This window comes from Hermetia illucens, chromosome 5 (genome assembly GCF_905115235.1).
Source record: "Hermetia illucens chromosome 5, iHerIll2.2.curated.20191125, whole genome shotgun sequence".
NCBI classification, from domain to species: Eukaryota; Metazoa; Arthropoda; class Insecta; order Diptera; family Stratiomyidae; genus Hermetia; species Hermetia illucens.
The window spans coordinates 82,115,832-82,137,159 of record NC_051853.1 but is presented as its reverse complement, the minus strand read 5'-3'; the positions used below and the strand labels follow the sequence as shown (position 1 = coordinate 82,137,159).

The following is a 21,328-nucleotide window of genomic DNA, read 5'->3' as shown; positions in this document are numbered from 1 at the left end:
TAGTCGTCTGTCGAAATTTATTTCAATATTTGTGACAGATGTACATTCGTCCTTTAACTAGGAGCTGGCATTGTTTGATATATAATTCTGATACAAAATGATGAAATTTAAAATTACAACTGAACAAGATATACGCGAGGCTGCGGCTATTGAGAGGAGGCGTCAAAATGAGGAAGAGCGTAAAGCACGAATCTTCAATGCGAAGCAGAGAATTCTTGGGGTTTGTCAATCATTCATAATGAAAACATGAGAAAGATACATTTGATTTTTATGCAGCTCGACTATCCAGCCTTGGAGAGGCAGATTGCAGAGAAAAATAAACAGAAACAAATAGATGCGGAAAAGGAGAGGCGATACCTAGCCGAGGAGGAACGTAGAATGGAATTGATTAAGTGTAAAGAGAACCAATTAGAGGAGGTGAGATCCGATTGTCAATGTAGCAATATTCATCGTTGTTCGACAGAACACAAGATACTGAAACCCTACTAATTTTTACAATTCGTAAATTTAGGATCCCTATTCCCTTAGATCTTAATGTAAAGATGAGCGAGGAGATGTAGTGAAATGAAGATTTTGTTTGGGAATGAGTTGTCCTGAGCCTACCACCCACTTAATGGCGGGCAGTACTTGTTCGAGAAGCAACTTACTCCTTCTGTTAAGTGCACGGACTACTCTTTTCGTGGGGGAGCGCCAAGTACTTTCAAAAAATTATGTATTTAGCTTTGATGGTTTCGATCGCAGGGCAGAGGCGATCTCATCAAACGCTGCCGCTGATATGTAGTGAACTTAGCACTAGAATTTCTTCGTTTTGTTTGAACTTTGAAATCATCATAGTATAAATAGTAAGGAGCTTGACCCTAGGGTGGGACGGTTGGAGCGGAAGCGTTTTTGTAAGCTAAAATAGACTTCCTGCTAAACTTGCCTGCCAACTACCGTGCGCGGATTTTATCGCCATAGCTGTTATCGGTTGTGATTTGCGACCCTAGGTAGGAGAAATTATCAATGATCTCAAAGCTGTAGTATCCTATCTTCATTGTTTTTATTTGACCAGTGCCATTTGATGGAGTTGGTTCTGTTGTTTTTAGTGTTGACGCTGCTACCATATATATTAGCTTGTCTTTACTGATATGCAGCCCAAGGTCTAGCACCGCGTGCTCGATATGGATGAAGGTAGTTTATACATCTCGGACTGTTCGATGTTGTCCGCATAGATTATTAATTGGGTGAACTTAAAGAGGATGGTGTCTCTCACATTTACCTCAGCACCACGGATCACTTTTTTCAGGCCAGGTTAAAGGGGGTGCACGATATTGTATCTCCCTATGTTAGACCGCTTTTGATGGCGAATGGTCTCGAGAGTGATCCAGTTGCTTTTATCTGGCCTCGCGTCAGCCTAGTCAATCTTACCAATTTCATCGGGAGACCGAATGTTTTCATTGCCGTGTACAGTTTTACAGTGGCTATGCTATCATCGGCGACCTTGAAGTCGATGAAAAATGTTGCAGCTGATGTCCATATTCCAACAGTTTTTCCATTGCTTGCCGCAGAGAGAAAATCTGATTTGTCGCTTTGCCTGAAGTGCTTCTTTGGTATGGGTCGATGATGTTCTGGGCGTATGGTGCTACCTGGCCTAGCAAGATAGTTCAGAATATCTTATAGATAGAACTTAGCAACGTGATACCTGTATTATAGCTGCTCTGAGGGATATCCTTTTTTGTATGGGACAGATAATGCCTCGTCGCCAATCGTCAGGCATTGATTCGCTGTCCCACACCTTGAGAATCAGTTGATGAACTGCTTGGTGTAGTTGGTTTATCCGCTTCCGATGTAATTTCATCGACTCCTGGCGACTTGTGGTTTTTAAGCTTATGAATTGCACGGACTGTTTCTTCTATGCTTGGTGGTGGCAGCATTTCCGTCCGTCGTCTTCAGTTGGCGGGACCTTCAAATCTCCGATGTTTTGGTTGTTGAGCAGTTGATCAAAATACTCAACCCATCGCTCCAATATGCCCATTCTGTCGGAAATCAGATTTCCCTCTTTGTCTCGGTAGAATGGGCATCGAGATGTATAAGGCTTCATCCTGCTGACTTGTTGGAAAAACTTGCGCGTCTGGTGCGGTTGCTACCTGTACTGTTTCAAGTTCACAGACCTGTTGGTTCTTCCAGGCTTTTTCTGTCTGTGAAGTAGCTTCTCTGCTCGATGGAGTTCGTGATAAGTTCCCGGTTGTGCCCGCGTTCTTTGAGAATGCAACATTATTCGTTATGCCGCATTCTTGCGTTCCGTTGCTAGCTTACATTCATCGTCGAATTAGCCGTCCCGTTTTTGCGACGGGGCGAAGTGTGCTTGTGGCCGTATCAATGATAGATGGTAGTGAAGATCATCTTCAGGATCTCTGTTGACTGCAGTTATTGAAGCATCAATTCCCCCTTTATAAGTGTTACGGATGGCTTCAGTATTAACTCTTCCTTGATTGCCAGAGGGGATTCTAGGCGATGTTGTTGATTGTGATTCGCGCCTATATATGGCAACCCTATGTGTTCTGACATTAATCAAAGCTGAAAGGTGGCGGCGTTCAATCAGCACGTGGTCAATTTGGTTGAAAGTGGTCCCGTCTAGAGAGGCCTACGCTTGTTTGTGGGCCGCTTTCCGTGCAAAGTAGATACTTGCAACAACCATTTCGCGCGACACTGCTAATTGAATAATCCGTAGTCCGTTATCAATGATATCCTTAAGTAAGCTATGGGAACCAAGGTTTCGTCCGATGGTTCGTTTTACTGCCCCGTAGAAGGTATCCTCCTCCCACTTTGGTAGTCTCATCTGTAGCGGTGTGAATGTTAATGAGCCTTATATATTTCTAAATTTGCCTCGTAAATGGAGAGTGCATAGCCTTTCGCTTATGTTTTCAAAGCCGATAACAGCTAGTTTCCTCTTTTGGCTGACTAAGGAAGCTATGCGGAGCATATGGTTTATTGGATGGCCACTGTAATATGTGATATAGTGGCTCTTCCCCAGGGAAGTAGTCCCTGTTCAGCGTATCCCTGCGCTGTTACGATGGCCTTATATTGGGACAGGGTATTGGTCAGCTGCTGGGTAGCATTCGATCTGTACAGGGAGCGCACGTTCGATGAGAAAAGGCACAAATCTTTAGTCCCTATTCCCCAACCTGGTGGATGAGCTGGTACAGTTTGTCGCGTTTTTGTGCACGGTAGGCTGACCATCCTTCTCCGTTTGCAAGAAAGAACTACTAGCGGTCACCACGTGGAGATGGAGATAGGGTTTGGTGATAGAGCTGTTGGTGTTGATTTAGCAGGCGTTTCCCAGGTTTTATATTTCATTGTGGGTAGCAATCCACATTATACTACCCTTTGACCATCAATCCATTGAATGGATTATGTAAATTGAGAAAGTTGAAAGTTTCCCATGTTGAACTTATCAATCGACAAAATTTGACTGCTGTCTTTTTATGTAGGCGCTTCAATAGTGTGTTCCTTTCTATTCTTCATCTTGCAATTCTTCCTGCCTTCTATATATCATCTCTGTTGCTGTGTGCTGTTGGACTTAAGATTTGACACGTTATAACATAAATTCATATGGTTTGCGTAGCTAGTAAAGACCGCAATTTGAAATATAAGCCAATCGGTTCTAAACATGCTAAGCACCTGATTGAATTGAATGTGAAAAAACTAGAAAGGAAGAACCCTGGACAAATAAATTAGAACATTCGGTATTTTTATAAATGATAGCTGCAACATTACTTTAAATATTTTTCCCTAGAAAAGCATTCCTGTAGCTAATATCCATAATGCCCACATTTATTTTGAACCGCTTGTCGCATCCTACTAGTCCTAGTGAAAATTAACTTCCTGCAGGTATGTTGGGTTATTTTTCCATTCTTCCTGGACGAAGTTCGACAAATCATCCTTATTCGAAAAATTGCCCTGCATTTTGTAGAAATGCAGTTTCTTTGTTGAACACCAATGTGTTATTATCCATCTGTCCATGAGTGTATACAAGTAGTTGCTATAAGCCCCTATGTGGGGTATACCACATCAGTATACTTATGCACCATCGCTGCTTACTGATGCGTTTTATGTAATTCTAGGGCGAGCAATCCGTCAGCCGTCCTGAGATAGTGGGTTCCCTTGCATAATATAGGAGTTTTTTCCGTTTTTCAATATGTTTTCTATTCATTGCAACTTCCGCCTTCCGATCAACGTGTGCACTGGTCCGCGTGCTGTTTTAGGCAAGAGTACCCCGAAAACACGGGGTACATCTTCTTCCTTAGCCTTTGTCCCGTTCAAAAGTGATCGGTGTTACGCTACTGGTGTAATGGAAAACCTTCGTCTCTATTATCGCGGGGCTACGTTCATTGTCACAAGTATCACAGTATCTTGGAAACCCTCAGTGCGGAGGCTACCAAAATGGGAAGGCTTTTTAACCGCGTTCTCTTCTTCTATGCCGCACATTTTGGTACCATACCATCGAGTTCGGTGTAGAACGCAAATATCAATGCGCTTCTTCTGAAGGGCAAATTCCTCCGTCCTTCCAGAGGGTGTCAATATTTAGCGTGCAGACACGTATTTTTTTGCTCGGAGTAATTTACTTACGTGTCGAGAATCGATCGTCAAGAATCGAATGAGAGGAATGCCCTTGTATTCAACAGATAATTTTTTCAATTTTTAAATTTTAATGACATTGAATGGATTTTCTTGGTCGGTAGGTCGCGGGATCTGTCACCCAGATAGATAAAGATTTAGCATAGGGGAATAACTCCAACTGCACATTATTTATTACTTTCTTTGACCACATCATTTTATTTTTTTTTTACGGGGAATAGTAGAAAGTACGTTGCCTCAAACCTTCCTCCTTTATCAAGGCTTGAGACCAGCATGCTATGTAAATAACATGGCAGACATGTGTTGATAAAAGCTTGTAGCTTTCCGGTAACAATGGTGTAAACTTTTCATGTATTACTCCCATATAGCAGTACAGCGAGGACATTGGCGTGGAAGATCTTCAACTTGATATTAACGTTGAGATAGCTGCATTTGCAGATTTTGAACACACCAGCGAAAATGAATTTGGCGCTGTTAATATGTCGGGATGATGGAAGCAACACTTCTTAGATATATGGACTTTGACGTCCTCGGTATTCTCCAAATTAAAACAAACAGAAATGCAATGATCAGTAAGACGGAGAATCTGGGTTTTGTTGGTGTTTATTTTCAATCCGAATGTGTTTGGCTCCTTTTTCAAATCCGGAGTCAATAAGCCAAGGTCCATAACTTGATGAAAAGGCGAAAAATATCATCAGCGTCTTCCAGCCAAAGTAATATGCAGGACGTCGCCGATAACGATTAATGTAAATTGATCAAAAACAATGAACTGATTTAAAATTGGCATTTGTTTCCCTATTGTTCGACAATGTTTTTCTAAATTCGATCCATCGATACTCCCAAAGTACAGAAGAGTGTTCGTGCATACTTCAAGCAAGCAAGCAAGCTGTGAAGAACTGTCACAGTGTCATGTCCCATTCACTATTATGGATCGTTCTCATGAACCTCCTGCCGATGAAACACTTAATTTATTCATTCTCATAAGACACATGTGATCCCTAGGAGCCGTTTAGCTGGCTTCATGAAGGCATCTGCGGAAAGTATGCATTCGATGGAAGGCTTGCATTTAGTGCCTACGGAAGCGGAAGGCTTGACAAAAGAAAACTTCAGTCGCTAAGGAGGGGGACTACAGGCTAAATCCTGCCTGTCACCCTCTCCTCCACTATTACTAGGAGGAGCGGAAGAAAGGGAAACTGGTGATATGGACACTATTGATATAACGCCGGGAAGACGGCCAGCCGACGGTAGAGGAAAGTATTGCCGAAGAAGGGACATGGACGTGGCTGCACAATGTCCAGAGAATTCGGACCTAAAGAAGCGAAAGGTGCGGACAAACTGGTAACCACACTGAGAACCGCACTGGACGCAGCAGACTTTTTGGTCAGCGGTGATGCGGGCAAGAAGCGTAAGACCAATGCATCTGTTGTAGGTGACACTTTGTTGTGCTCCGCGCTAGGGTCTATATCCACGCTTCTGGCGGGGACTGGTGTGGCGGGAGGAGATCAAATCAGCGAGAGAGATCGTGAACGGAACTAGCTTGATGCCAGTTTGTGGAATCGGATCTGAGCTAACTGGACACCGCGAATTAAAGAAGGCATCGAATGGAAAACAAAAGAATGCTATGAATGAAGAAATGAAACCCCTTGTGGATGAGGTCATTTCCAATGCGGCATTTTTAATGCGCTAATTCTCAATCGATTATAATCGACCTAGTTACACACCGACCGTGATATACACTTCTGTTTTCAATTACATATTAGACTAAGCTAGATCGAGAACAAAGAGAAATAAAAATTAATGTAATTTTTCATAATTTAGGCGCTATCCTAGGGGTCAAAATGAGGGACAGGCGTTCGGGGGTCTTTTGCGCATGGGCCTGTGGATCCTCAATATTGCAAGGGTATCCATTTTCGTCATGTGCTTCCTATTATATGGTAGTATCTGTAGTTTTATCGTGACATTGTAAATTTGGTGAGGTTACTGAGCAATTAATATTTAGTTTACTCTTCTGAAAATTACATACACTTCAAGCTGGTTTGATTTCAGTATCTACTTTGATGAGGAGCACATAAAAATAAGGCTCTGGCGATATTTTCCATAACAGTTAAACGACAGAGTTATTTTTTCTCGTGAAGGGTATTCATCATCACTTTAAGGTTTTGTTGAAAATAAAACCTTATTAAAATCGATTCATTGTCTGTCGTACTTTTCTCAGAAACAACTGTACCGATTGACATGAAATTTGGTGTGAAGGTCGGAACTGTAATGAATTAAATTGGTATACTTTGAACTTAAAGGGGGGGGGGCATATATCTAAAAGATTGATGTAACATTTTTTTATCGAATATTGCCATGTGGGGTATCAATTGGACGCCTCGATTAGTACTTTTCAACGCAAATATTAGTTTTAACACTAGCTGCGAAGGAGAGGGGTGTGTTACTCGAAGGAGCCATTCTCAGAAGCTCCCCAACCCAAAAATCTGAAAAAGATCATGGTAGTTAGTTAATGGACTTGGTATCTAGGCTTCAAAATACTCCGTTACTATATCTGCTCAAATAAAGTTGATAACGGTATATTATTATGTTTTGAAAATTTATAGTAAGCTCCCCATTAATTCATCCTGGATGAGCAAAATTTTTCAGTAGGAAGCATCATATTGGAAAGTTTGGGGGAAATCCTATAATTGTTAACAAGGTTATAGTAGGTCAAAGTTGCTCCTTTCACGTCAAATTACTACTCCCCACGAGAGAAAATGTCAGCACCATATTGAATTGAATATTGGGTATATTCAAGGTGCATACACTACGAGTTATGTATAATTGAAACCATCGTGTACCCAAATTTTCTTACACAAAATATCAACAGAACCTTTCATACCTGAAGCGCCGTATTTCCGGTTTTTTGTTATTAGTTGCAGTAATGTTTGCAGGATAGTCACAGATCATATTTTTTGTCACATTCATGTGTATTGGATATAATATTCCAATAGGCCATTATTTCTAGAATAAATCGAAAGATTCTAGCAATTCGATAGTTTTTATTTGTGGACAACCTTAATATTAAACAATATGATTGGGTGTATGAATTAGATTGAAATCGGTTAGTGCCTTTGCTAATGTTTGTGCCTTCGCTGTCTTCCACTTTTCGTTCCACAATGCAGTGCATTACGTTGTCGTCAGTCATTCTAGGTTCGTCTTTTTCCGTCGACATTGATGAACAGTTGAGTGGAAAATTTCACTTATTTTCTGATTACTCTCACCCATTATACGCTTGTTATTAAAGCAGGATATATTGATAACGAAAGTGGGTCTTAGTCTCCACTAACAATAATGTAATTCCATACAATATGAAACAATTTGGAAAAGGAAGGCTGTGCGTTCAGACGTGACTGGTTTTGTCGTTTTCTTATCTAAGAAAGTTTTCCTGTGGTTAGGAAACCAAATGTAGAGTATTTTCAACACATGCAAAGTGCACCTGTGCTAGTCCCTGTATTGACGGCGATAGTTGAGCATTATTTAACAAGTATATGGAAGTTCACAACTCAAATACTTATGAAGGTAAATGATTATTCACAGAGCACAGCTCTTTTCTTGTTTTTGAAATATCTGAATCTACCATATTTTATAACGGACTTTAAAGGGCTGAAAGCAAAAATAAAATAGCCACCTCTGGCAAAGTATAAGTTTGATGATCGGAGCATGACATATTTTTTTAGACCTCCCTTAAACTTTTTTTTATAAATTTTTTAAAACTGAAGAGTAAAGCAAAACAATATAAACCCCTCTCTACTCTCTAAGTACTCACCATTCTCAATAATGCTGAACACTGGTGACCCAACGAAAGCTTATTTTATAGTTAGCTGGTTTGTATTTTACAACTGACAAGGCCGTAGGTAGATACTATATAGCTACAACCTTGCCCCTCAAAGCAATGAAATCAATGCGAGTATGCATGATTTCAAATTGCTCTAACTTTGAGCATGCGTGAAATATAAGAAAAATCGAAAACAGCTGTTTTTGACAAAACGCACGGGGTTCCCAATGAATTGGTGAGATCGGCACCTTTTTGCATGGAAACGTGAAGGCTATCGTTTTCAAGTATTTGATAACCGGTTGGAAGCAATTATGTAATTGTGATATCCTAATGCTGGCATAATTTCGATTTATGCACTTTCCTTCGCCGTGGCCTCCTCTGGATTCGAAGAATTAAATACATCATTCTACATATTCCACAGTAGTGGGCCCAGTATAAAGCCCTTTTACACACCCGTAGGGGTAACATACTGCCGGGTCCATCATTGGTGTCATGCCAAAATCTCCTTTCTGCTAAATAGCTATCGATAATGGCAGCGAGGTAGGTGGAGGCACCAATTGCTGCTGGCGTATTAAACTTCAACTCGCCCAATTGAACGCATTTCTCACGTCCACCATTACCGCCAAACATTCACCACCTATGTCGATTATTCTGCCCTTTCTGACCTTCCAGCAATAGGGATGACCTTTCATCCCATATCTTCTGCGTCGATGAGATCGGGCCCCTGCTGTTCACATTTTGGCCAAGTGTATTTTTAACTACGACAGAAAAGTTATCAGTTTTGCTAAATTTTGTATAGCTCAAGCATGAGATCACCTTATTATTATTATTATTCTGGACGGAAAGGGGGAAAGGGAAAGTCGTACCGCGCCCTTAAAGAGCTACTGGTTATAGTGTACCTATTGATCATAGTATCTCAAGCAGGCCTATAACCATCAGGAACTTTAGTATGTTCCCTACTTCCAGATCTTTCAGGTTTGCATCTGGTATTGAGTGTTCTCCCAGATGCCTCGTCCTACTTTACACAAGTGCCGGACACTGTCCTAGGACGTGTATAGAGGTTTCATCATACTCCTCAGAAAACCTGCAGGCAGTGTCCGTAGATATAGCTTCCCTAGCTGATAGTTCAGCCGACAATGACCAGTGAGATTTCCTACTATGATTCGGAGGTTCTTTTTGGTGAGGTTTAAGCAATCCTTTTTGCACATGGGTTCGTATCCCCCAATAAGCACCCTGGACTGCTCCATCCCTGGTATAGTTCCCATGAGATCACCTTTCTGGGTCCTTCGGATCTTGCTAATATGTCCACTTATATCAATGAATGCCTGACGATTGGCAACGAGGCATTATCTATTTCATACATACAAACGGATATTACGCATCGCAGCAATTATAGAGGTATCATGTTGCTACATACCATCTATGATATCTTCTCTGCTATCTTGCTAGTTCTAGCCCTATACGCCCAGAACATCATCGGCCCATACCAAAACGTTTCAATCCAGGTAAACCAGAAACAGATCAAATTATTTCTCTCCGCCAAGCGATGAAAAAAGGTTCACTCCCGGGACCATTCAATTTCAATAACACTCTAAGACAAGAAGATACCCTATCATGTATCCTTTATAATCTGGAACTGGAAAGAGTGATCCGCGATGGGGATGATAATGCGAGAACCACCATCCCCACCATCCCCCCGGCTACTGACCCATGCTGATGATATGGACATTATGTGGAGAACAAGCAGAGATGTACAGTATATTTTCATTTAGATCGTTCAGGCGGCGCGAGATCTTGGACTGCATAGTAACGAAGGCAAGACTAACAACATGGTGGTGACATCAGCACCAAAACCCAAAGTACTGTTGTGTGCTTGGACTCGTATATATACAAAGAACGTTTTCATAAAAACTAAAGCATGCCTTTTTTTGGTATAACATTTTCTTTACCAGAACTTAACGTACTTTTTGACATTCTCCTCTAGGTTAACTTTGACGGTTGTTTTCCGATATGGGGAAACAACGCAACGCATCGCAATAACAACGACGTTGTACTGTTGTTAGCCAACAGAGCCTATTTCAGCTTACAAAAATTGTTCCGCTAGAAACGTTTCACCAAAGATGATCAATGATCTTGACAGTCCTCATGTATTCCTCAGAGACGTGGGTTCTTAACAAGCAAAATTGGGAACTGTTAGCACGTTCAAGAGAAGAATCCTCTGGAGAATTTTTGGTCTCCTACATGACAATAGGCGATTCCGTAGTCTATGTATATAACGATGAAATTTATGAGCGGTACAATGAGCATCTGGCTGTGGACATAATCCGGCTGAATAGGTTGCGATGGGCGGGTCACTTAATCCGTATGGGTAAAAATGATTCAGTCGGGAAAGTCTGTAAGCCCTATGATAAAAAAAGGGAGACGAGGTAGACCCTGCCTGAGATGAAGCGATGGCATAGGCCAAGATGCCAAACAACTTTTAGGGATATCGAATTGAACCTCGGATCATGATGGTCTTTTAAACAGAGGTAAGCTTTGGCTTGTTTCAACATCTCCGCGTATGACATATTGCCCTTGCTAGAGATAACAATCGGCTCTTGGCGAATTCTCTTTGCTTTGTTCTTTGACTTTTTATTGTTTATGGCCTTGGTCCATCCACCATTTGCGATCCCTTTGGATTTCGCTTTGATTGCCGGCATCAGCTTACCAGCAGCTTTCCGTACTTTTTGTTTCGTTTTTTTTTCGGAACTGCTAGCATGTTGTCTGTTGCGGAATTTTTACTTGAATGTGTAAACCCTGCTCATTCTGGAGTTTTTTAAATAAGGTAGCAGGGAATATATGCAACGTAAATTAAAGTTGGTTGGCTCTCAGACCCTATGAGAAACCATCTCAGCCTATAAGAAATATGGGCCTCAAATTGCCGGTTCTCCTTGTGAATTGGGCTTAACAATACACTTAAAGTCTTCTCGGCTTATAGTAAGAAGCGACTTAAAGGGATAGAAATTTATGGGATAGCAACCTACAAATTTTGAAACTTTATTGCTATCGAAACGTCAACAACGCCTCGCTGCGATCCCTCAAGTTCAACAGCGACTGCTTGTATGACCCAAGAGTCGCTCGAAAATGGGAGAACTATTTTGCGGATCGTGCGGTATATATACTGAGTAACTCGCCTGAGAATATCGATGAGCATTGGGCCGCCATCAAAAATGCTATTTTCTCGGGTGCTACACAGGCGGTCGGTCATGTCGAGAAGAGGCGTGATAAGATCCGACTGACTGCGGAATTGTGGAAGTGGATCGATGAGCGAAAAAATAGCGCATCACGAAGAAGCTTATATCTGGTTGCAAATCTTTCGATGGTCCTGTGAAGGACGTCAATGGTGAACTTCTCATCCATGATGGTGCACAATTGAAGAAGTGGACAGAACACTTCACAATGGTGCTTAACCGTATCACATTCGGTGAGGTTCCCCTTGTGGATGAAATGGCTAGTCCCTAGGCTAGACTGAGAGAGAGAGAGAGAAGTCATTTCGGTCGTCAATGCACTCAAACGGAGTAGTGCCGCTCGGCTTGACGGCCTCTGCTCCTATCTCGTATGGAAATCTTGGGATTCGGAGGCCTTTGCTAGAGAAAGAAGAAGGAGATGATCGTCAAGATTCTAAAGAAGGGTCTCCGTTTCGAGTGTCACAATCGGAGGATTATCTGCTGGGGTAGCTAAAAAACCCAGAGCGCATCAAAGAACATATTGGAACAGAGCAGGCTGGTTTTCGCTCCGGATCCTCCTGCTGTGACCACATTAACACCTTACAGATCATTTTGGAACGGTGCGGAAAATTTAGACCTTCGCTGCACCTGCTCTTCATAGATTTCGAGAAAGCTTTCGATAGCGTGAACAAAGAGTGTATCTGGAGTGCTCTACGTAGGAGGAGCTTTCCAGAGAAACTAATAGCTGTTATCAGAGCGACATATCATGGTGCAAAATGTCACATGCTGCACTGAGGTCAAATCTGGGAGGATTTTTGGGTCTAAAGCGGAGTCCACCAGGATTGTATCCTGTCACCGATATTATTTCTTTTTGTTGTCGGTGAGTTCTTCATGCTGCCTTATCCGGAGGACATGGAGGAATTCAATGGACGATGATATCTTTCCTCAAACACCTCGACTATGCTGATGACACCTGTTTGCTCTCTCTTAAGTTCATGCACCTTGGCCAAATGGCCCTGGATTTGCAAAGAGAGGCAAGTAGAGTTGGACTGAAGATAAACACAACAAAACCAAAGTTCTCTCTCTCTCTACATAGAAGGTTTGCCACGTCTGGAGGCTCTGCAGGCCGTCGTTATTAGTTTCATAACTGAATTTACGACCGTGTCAATTGCGGTGCCACCGCCCCAGGAGTACCCTCCAGCGCGGCACCTGTTCCAAGAGTTTCGATAAACTTCCCGCTGTTCACTTTCGCGACGTTCCCTGCACTGAAAGATCGTCGGGGTGGCGCACACCGAGAGTTTGTGTCCACCACTTCGAAGAGGATGTATTGGTGGTCACATGCTGAGAAGTCTTCCAGAACTCGCCATCCGCCCACCAGCGACACCAGTGATTCCGACGCGAAGGTTACGTCTGGAATGCTTCCCTCACAGCCCGGGCGGCGAAACGTTGGGGTGGATCCGGTCTTTAGAACTACCAGTCCAGTTCTCGCCGCCATTCGCAGGATACGTTTCCTTGTGTGCATTGAAGTCACCCCCGACTAGGATGCGCCCATCTGTGCCTAAGATAGCGTCCTTCAAAGAATCAAGCCCCCGTCGAAAGTCCGGCATGTCTCATTCGGCGTAAGATAGACTAAAAAACGTTATCCCTAAACACCGAATCGAGACAAAGCCGTCCCCTCCAAATGGCAGCGGTACCTGATATGTTAGGGTGCCATGAAATTGGGTCTTTGCTTTGGTACTGCTTACTGATGAGCACTAATTGATTTCTGCAGCGAGCTACGTTAGCAATTCATGAGCGGTTGCAATCCGGTGCATATTGATTTGTAGGATGCGAAACATGTTGACCGTGTCCTAGCTCTTTCCAATTCTGCTCTGAAAACTGGACACCGCCTCGAGCCCGCAGTGTGCGCAGCGTTCTCATCCGGATATTTGCGTTTGATGGCCTCTTCTACCTCGTTTTTTTTTCTGTGAGACAGTCAAGGTCTCGGATTTCCAAAGATCACGTGGGTTCCAGGCTGGACACCAAAGCTTTTTCTCCCAGAAGCCCCTTGACTGTTTCACAAAACGTAACTTTGTTTATTGCCTTCGGGCCTAGTTCGACGAGGACTCCACCACCCTTCGTTTTACGAAAGGAAGACTCTTCTGCTCCATTATCTTCGGGTTTAATCTTGTAACTGATTTCACTGAGGACTTCCGTCTCGTCTTCAGTCGGCTTAATAAGCAAAGCTGGCGGTCTAGTCCTCCTTTGCCTTTCCACCTTTTCTTCTGGTGCTCCGTCCTTCGTGTCCGCCTTAATTTTAGGCAGAGGTTTTTCCGGTGGCGCGACGTGTTGTTGTCTCCTGTTTCTCTTCGCCTTCTTCTTTTGAACCCTGGAGAGTACCTGAGTGAAGTCTCCTTCAGATGTCCCTTCCTCCTTTCGTTTTTTCCTAAGTTCGCTCTGCAATGGGCTGTCAATGATCCGTTTGGTACTCGTAGTATTCTCGTCGGGAAGCGCGATTGTTTCTGCTTCCTGCGGATTTTCTCTTACTTTCCATGTTCGCCTATAATGTCCAGGAGCTCCTCCAGTTCCATTAGCTCTTTTTTCACCCCCTTGCCGACGTTTTTCTGGAGGAATGTCGCAGGTCGCATGCGCTTCACAACTGCCACGCATTTCTTAGTAAGCCTTTCCTCTTCAGCTTGCGCCAGAGTAGTCGACAGCTTTCCCACTCGGATTATATTCGAAACCATTTGCTTAGTATCGGCAGTTTCCAATGTGCTCCTTTCCGCAATTATAGCTTTGCGTGGTATGGTCTGGTCTCCTGTCTCCGTTGCAGGTGCCGCATGACTTTGCGAGTCGTTCTCTTCGTCCGTGCGTCCCGATGTCTTGTCGGGCATTTCAGCTCTTGTTGCGTCCTTCGCTGTTCCCTAAGGCCTAACCTACGATTAGCTGATCCCAGAACTCACGGACGGATCAGCGTTCGCTCGGGGCAACGCGGTCTACTAATACCAGTTCAATGCACACTACCCGAGCAGGGTTCCGGAGGGTCTGCCTCCTGATACACGCCACAACTACCACCGTGGCAGAGCTAGGCTCACATCACCCCATCGACGTTGACAAGGAGTTGTCGACGGCATCGGGGACTCCCAGTGTGTCCCGGTGTGTATCGGCCATTAGCAGTTCGCTCTTCACCGAGAAACATTCTCGAGGCTTCTACCTAGGACGCAGGTATTATGCCAGCTAGGGGGTCAGAACTACCTGCTCCGGCTCAGGGATGCCACTCCTCGTATCGTAAGCGACCCGTTAAGGATCGTTGACGATCCCTGAAGGCAGCAGTGGATGAATGGCAACCATATAAATTACCGCTTTTTCTATGTTAAGGTTCTCTTTTGCAGTAAGTCTAGGCAATTATCTATTTCCTCGGGTTCTTGCGAGATAGATAGATGGACTTAAGTCATTTAATGAGCCGGAAGAAAAGGAGATTAGGAGGTATATTGTTTTAGATAAATTAGCTACTTTTCAAGAATTGGCGGTAGCCCGAAATTGTGGAGAATTGGACCATGAACTAGATATCAGGGCAATATCAGAATTTATTATACAAATTGACTGGAATTAGAAAGGAACCATGTTTAGAATTATACGTGGCCTTTGTAGCTGTAACGAGTGCTGAGAGGCTTGGAAGCTATTGGCGACCAAACCTATCTCCGCATAAAATATTTAAAGACATCAGTCGTTTTAGCCGGTGAAAGTTCTACTTTCTGCCCTGTAGTCATATGACAGTGTCTTTTGGAAGATTTCTACTTCTATATTCATCATTATCAACGGCGCAACAACCGGTATCCGGTATAGGCCTGCCTTAATAAGGAACTCGAGACATCCCGGTTTTGCGTCGAGGTCCACCAATTCGATATCCCTAAAAGCTGTCTGGCGTCCTGACCCACGCCATCGCTCCATCTTAGGCAGGGTCTGCCTCGTCTTCTTTTTCTACCATAGATATTGCCCTTATAGACTTTCCGGGTGGGATCATCCTCATCCATACGGATTAAGTGATCCGCCCACTGTAACCTATCACGTCATGGTATCGCTCATAGATTTCGTCATTGTGTAGGCTACGGAATCGTCCATCCTCATGTAGGGTGCCAACAATTCTTCGGAAGATTCTTCTCTCGAACGCGGCCAAGAGTTCGCAATTTTTCTTGCTAAGAACCCAAGTTTCCGAGGAATATATGAGGACTGGCAAGATCATAGTCTTGTACAGTAAGAGCTTTGACTCTATGGTGAGACGTTTCGAGCGGAACAGTAAGTTGAAATAGGCTCTGTTGGCTGACAACAACCGTGCGCGGATTTCATCATCGTAGCTGTTATCGGTTGTGATTTTCGACCCTAGATAGGAGAAATTGTCAACGGTCTCAAAGTTGTATTCTCCTATCCTTACTCTTCTTCGTGTTTGACCAGTGCGGTTTGATGTTGTTGGTTGATTCCATTTCCACCATTTTGTCTTACCTTCATTGATGTGCAGCCCAAGATCTCGCACCGCCTGCTCAATCTGAATGAAGGTGGTTTGTACGTCTCGGGTGGTTCTTCCCATGATGTCGATATCGTCAGCATAGGCCAGTAGTTGGGTGGACTTGAAGAGGATCGTACCTCTTGCATTTACATCAGCATCACGGATCACTTTCTCGAGGGCCAGGCTAAAGAGGATGCATGATAGCGCATCCCTTTGTCGTAGACCGTTGTTGATGTCGAATGGTCTTGAGAGTGATCCTGCTGCTTTTATCTGGCCTCGCACATTGGTCAGGGTCAGCCTAGTCAGTCTTATTAATTTTGTCGGGATACCGAATTCTCTCATGGCCGTGTACAGTTTTAACCTGGCTATGCTATCATAGGCGGCTTTAAAGTCGATGAACAGATGGTGCAACTGTTGTCCATATTCCAACAGTTTTTCCATCGCTTGCCGCAGAGAGAAAATCTGATCTGTTGCTGATTTGCCTGGAATGAAGCCTCTTTGGTATGGGCCAATGATGTTCTGGGCGTATGGGGCTATCCGGCCTAGCAAGGTAGTGGAGAATATCTTATAGATGGTACTCAGCAATGTGATACCTCTATAATTGTTGCACTGTGTGATATCTCCCTTTTTATGTATGAGACAGATAATGCCTCGTTGCCAATCGTTAGGCATTGATTCGCTGTCCCATACCTTGAGCACAAGTTGATGAACCACTTGGTGTAACTGGTCGCCTCCATATTTAACCAATTCGGCTGTAATTCTATCGGCTCTTGACGACTTATGATTTTTTAGCCGATGAATTGCACGGACTGTTTCTCTTAAACTTGGTGGTGGCAGTATTTGTCCGTCGTCTTCAGTTGGCGGGACCTCCAACTCGCCGATGTTCTGGTTGTTCAGTAGCTCATCAAAGTACTCAACCCATCGCTCTAATATGCCCATTCTGTCGGAAATCAGATTTCCCTCTTTGTCTCGGCAGGATGAGCACTGAGGCGTATAAGGCTTCATCCTGCTGACTTGTTGGTAAAAATTGCGCGCCTGGTGCGGTTGCTCCCTGTACTTTTCTAGTTCACAAACTTGTTGGTTTTCCTAGGCTTCCTTTTTCCGTCTGTGAAGTCACTTCTCCGCTCGACGGAGTTCGTGATAAGTCCCTGCGCGTGCCCGCGTTCTTTGAGAATGAAACATTACTCGGTATGCGGCATTCTTCCGTTCCGTTGCTAGCTTACATTCATCGTCAAACCAGCCGCTCCGACTCCTTTTGCGGCTGGGGCCAAGTATGCTTGTGGCCGTATCCATGATAACGTTCTTCAGGTGATTGTGAAGATCATTTGTTGATGCTTCATCTCCAGGTCCTCTGTTGACTGGGTTTATTGCGGCATCCATTTTCCTCTTATAGGTATCGCGGAGGGTTGTGTTGTGGATGGCTTCAGTATTCACTCTCACCTGATTGTCAGAGGGGATTCTAGGTGGTATTGTTATTCGAGCTCGGAGCACCATGCCAACGAGACAGTGATCCGAGTCTATATTGGGCCTCCTATATGTTCTGACATTCATCAAGGCTGAGAGGTGGCGGCGTTCGATCAGCACGTGGTCAATTTGGTTGAAAGTGGCCCCGTCTGGAGAGGCCCACGTATGTTTGTGGACCGCTTTCCGCGCAAACTAGGTACTTCCAACAACCATTTCGTGTGACCCTGCTAATTGAATAATCCGCAGTCCGTTATCATTTGTTTTTTTCGTGTAAGCTATGGGAGCCAACGTATCGCCTGAATACGGGCTCCTTCCCTATTTGGCTGTTAAAATCCCAAAGTATGATTTTCATATCATATCTTTGACATGCTTCGAGGATTCGTTCTACTGCCTCGTAGAAGGTATCCTTCTCCGACTCTGCAGTCTCCTCTGTAGGGGCGTGAACGTTTCTGAGGCTTATATTTCTAAACTTGCCTCGCAAGCGCAGAGTGCATAGCCGTTCGCTTATGTTTTCAAAGCCGATAAAGCAGGTTTCATTTTTTGAGTGACTAAGAAACCTACTCCGAGCACATGGTTTACTGGATGACCGCTATAATATATGGTGCAGTGGCTCTTCTCCAGGAAACCGGTCCCTGTCCATCGCATCTCTTGTAACGCTGTTATATCAGCCCTATATTGGGGCAGGGTATCAGCTAGCTGCTCAGCAGCATTCGGTCTGTACAGGGAGCGCACGTTGCATGAGAAAATGCGCAAATCGTTGATCCGTTGTCGTTGCCGGGTCCGTCGTTTTAAAGTCCGTCCTGTCTGAGGTTCCTGCTGTGGCTTCGTAACAAGTTGTTTTCCGTGTAGGGCTGTCAGCCCTACCCAACTCCCAACCTGGAGGACCAGTTGGTACAATTTGGCCTGTTTTTAGGCGCGGGAGACTCGCCTTCATCCTTCTCCGTCTGCAGCTTTTCGTTAAGAAAAAGCTCCCAGCGGTCACCACGTGGAGGTGGAGATAGGGTTTGGTAGTAGAGCTGTTTTTGTTGGTTCAGCAGGCCTTTCCCAGGTTTTATGCTCCATCGTGGCTACCAATCCACGTTTCGCCCTGGGACCTATACTACCCTTTGACCCACCCCATTTCCCCATAAAATATTTAAAGACATCAGTCGTTTCAGCGGGTGAAAGTTCTACTTTCTGCCCTGTAGTCATATGACAGTGTCTTTTGGAAGATTTCTACTTCTATATTCACACATATATTTAAATTTCCTTCGTTTCATTACAGGAACGCAAGAAACGGGATGCTGAAATCAACTTCTACCGTGCCAAATTTCAGCGTAGAGAAAACAGGCGCGAGTATGATTTGAACGACCCCTTCGCCTACAGGAACGCTCAGCCGGCTCGGATTGCAGATGATGACCCACGTTTGGGAATTTCCAGTGCACAAATGTAAATTCCAATATAAATGATTTTCTTAAATGTTGAAAAATGTTATATTCCGGAATTTGCAGATTTTCCGGGGAGGATTTATTGAACGAAGAGCGAAGGAAGAATCAAAGGAACCAACAACGTGCTTGGCTTGAGCAACAAGTAATGTTGAAATGGTAGTTTTCTTGGTAAACAATAAATGATAAAACAATTGCCAGATACATGAAAGAAGACAAGCTGAGGAGAATAAGCTGAAAGCCGATAGATTACTGCAAGAGGCCTTAGTGGCAAGGGATCAACGAGCTATAGAATTGGATTCGTCTGAGAGGAATAATCGCAAGAAAATGCAGGAGGCTATCAGGGAGTATAATAGAAACTTGGTATGCTTTTATTATAGCACAGTGAACTCGAAATACTTTGACTTCATTTTCTAACAAATGAGTTTTGGAAAATGAATTCTCGTCTTTTGTATTGTAATGAAGACTACCTTCAAAATCTTTGCATTCCTAAAGGCATTGCAACAGCAACAAAGGAAGGCAGTTGAGAAACAACAGGAGGAGGAAGACAACTTGGCAGAAATCTATAATGTGCTGACGAGTGACATGTTAACTGAGAATCCTGACGTTGCAAACAGTTGTTTGGGACCTGGCAAGAAAGTAGCCTACCTCTATCGCGGTATGACTCCGGAGGAACTTGAGCAGTTCAGGCGGGAGCAGAAAATTCAAGCTGAAGAAAAAGCGGTGGGGATTAGTCTACAGTCAATAATTTAATATTTTGGTTGCTGCTGAGTGTAATTCTTCCGATTTGCAGAAAATGAAAGCAGAAGAAGTTGCTAAAGATGGAAAGTGGGATCAGTTCACAAGGAACATAACTAGGAGCTTGATTCTAAAGGAATTAGAGGTGGATAAAAGGGCCAAGTAAGTACTAATGTTTTTCTTTCACTATTGCTATAAAATTATTGTTTCTTCAGAGCGGAGGTTGCTGAATTGCATAGACAAAACTTTCTGCTGGCTACCGAACAGAAAGCCAGAAAAGAGGAGCTTGAGAAGTTTACTGCAGCTTCTGATGAATTCTACGCGCAGTTTAACAAGTCGACAAGATAAGATAAATTCGATGAACTTTTTCTACTTATATCAGTAAATCATACCTACGTATATACTTATATTTGTAGTCACTTCACTTTCAAGTAGTTGGGTCGGACTATTTTGATATAGCGTTATAATTGCAATAAATCACTTTGTTTTATGGGAAGTGTTTGTTGTATGAGGCATGCGTGAGTTTTGAACCGAACAGATCTCCTAAGCTTTCTATATAAAACATTGAAGTGCGTATAAAAGGATGTTTTCTTGAGTATCTTGGGAGAAAATTCTGCTGCAGCATTCCAAGACAAAATCTTTAAGGGGAGAGATGCCTGTAAACTGCCAAAAACAAGCGAATTCTAATGACTTTTCTTATAGAAATTTTATATTTAAATATTTTAAATATTAGGTATATTGAATGAAATACAGTGGAACCTCTCTAATTTGGAATTTCGCTTTCGCGAGCCCAATTATTCTCCAACATGAACTTTTTGGCCCTTATTGGCAAATTATTCCAATAATTCTTTTGAGTCGAAAATATTTTGTAACTTTTCGGGAGAAATTTCATTTCGATGGTGAAATCGAAGTGTCGACTCCACGGTGTATCACAAATTTTTATATATTGATGTATATATTATAGGTAACTAAAGGCCGAAACACAACAGCGCAATGAGTGCGTGCGTGCCGAATGAGAGAGCTGTCAAATTACACGGACTTGTATGAAGCAATTTCAATCTCATAACATAAAATATAGGAAGATTCATACACCGATGGCATAAACTTGGTGATTGTATGCAATGCCGTGATTTGGTGCGCGAACAATCGACCTACATGCATATTTTATGTTATTAAAATCATTCAATTGATGCCGCTAAGAGTACACTGGCGGTCAAAAGGTAGTATAGGTCCCAGGGCGAAACGTGGATTGGTACCCACGATGGAGCATAAAACCTGGGAAATGCCTGCTGAACCAACACTAACAGCTCTACTACCAAACCCTATCTCCACCTCCACGTGGTGACCGCTGGGAGCTCTTTCTTAACGAAAAGCTGCAGACGGAGAAGGATGAAGGCGAGTCACCCGCGCATAAAAGCGGGACAAAATGTATCAACTAGTCCTCCCGGTTGGGGGTTGGGTAGGGCTGATAACCCTACACGGAAAACAACTTGTTACGAAGCCACAACAGGAGCCTCGGACAGGAGGGACTTTAAAACGACGGACCCGGCAACGAGAACGGATCAACGATTTGCGCATTTTC

The 21,328-nt window shown here is 43.4% G+C and overlaps 1 protein-coding gene across 1 annotated transcript; it reads left to right on the top strand.

Annotated features, from left to right (window-relative positions):
- The first annotated feature begins 62 nt into the window (after positions 1 to 62).
- Positions 63 to 20,223, top strand: LOC119657998 (RIB43A-like with coiled-coils protein 2). The gene is made up of 8 exons (XM_038065217.1): positions 63 to 220; positions 277 to 417; positions 18,849 to 19,012; positions 19,075 to 19,153; positions 19,210 to 19,371; positions 19,504 to 19,731; positions 19,802 to 19,908; positions 19,962 to 20,223. Exons 1-8 carry the CDS (start codon positions 98 to 100, stop codon positions 20,092 to 20,094), a joined length of 1,137 nt encoding a protein of 378 aa, XP_037921145.1. The 5' UTR covers positions 63 to 97; the 3' UTR covers positions 20,095 to 20,223.
- Positions 20,224 to 21,328: the final 1,105 nt, after the last annotated feature.

Coding starts and splice junctions, on each gene's coding strand:
- LOC119657998 (XM_038065217.1), top strand. CDS start 98: ATGATGAAATTTAAAATTACAACTGAACAAGATATACGCGAGGCTGCG. Junction 19,154..19,209: donor GTGCTTGGCTTGAGCAACAA/GTAATGTTGAAA, acceptor AACAATTGCCAG/ATACATGAAAGAAGACAAGC. Junction 19,909..19,961: donor GAGGTGGATAAAAGGGCCAA/GTAAGTACTAAT, acceptor TTGTTTCTTCAG/AGCGGAGGTTGCTGAATTGC.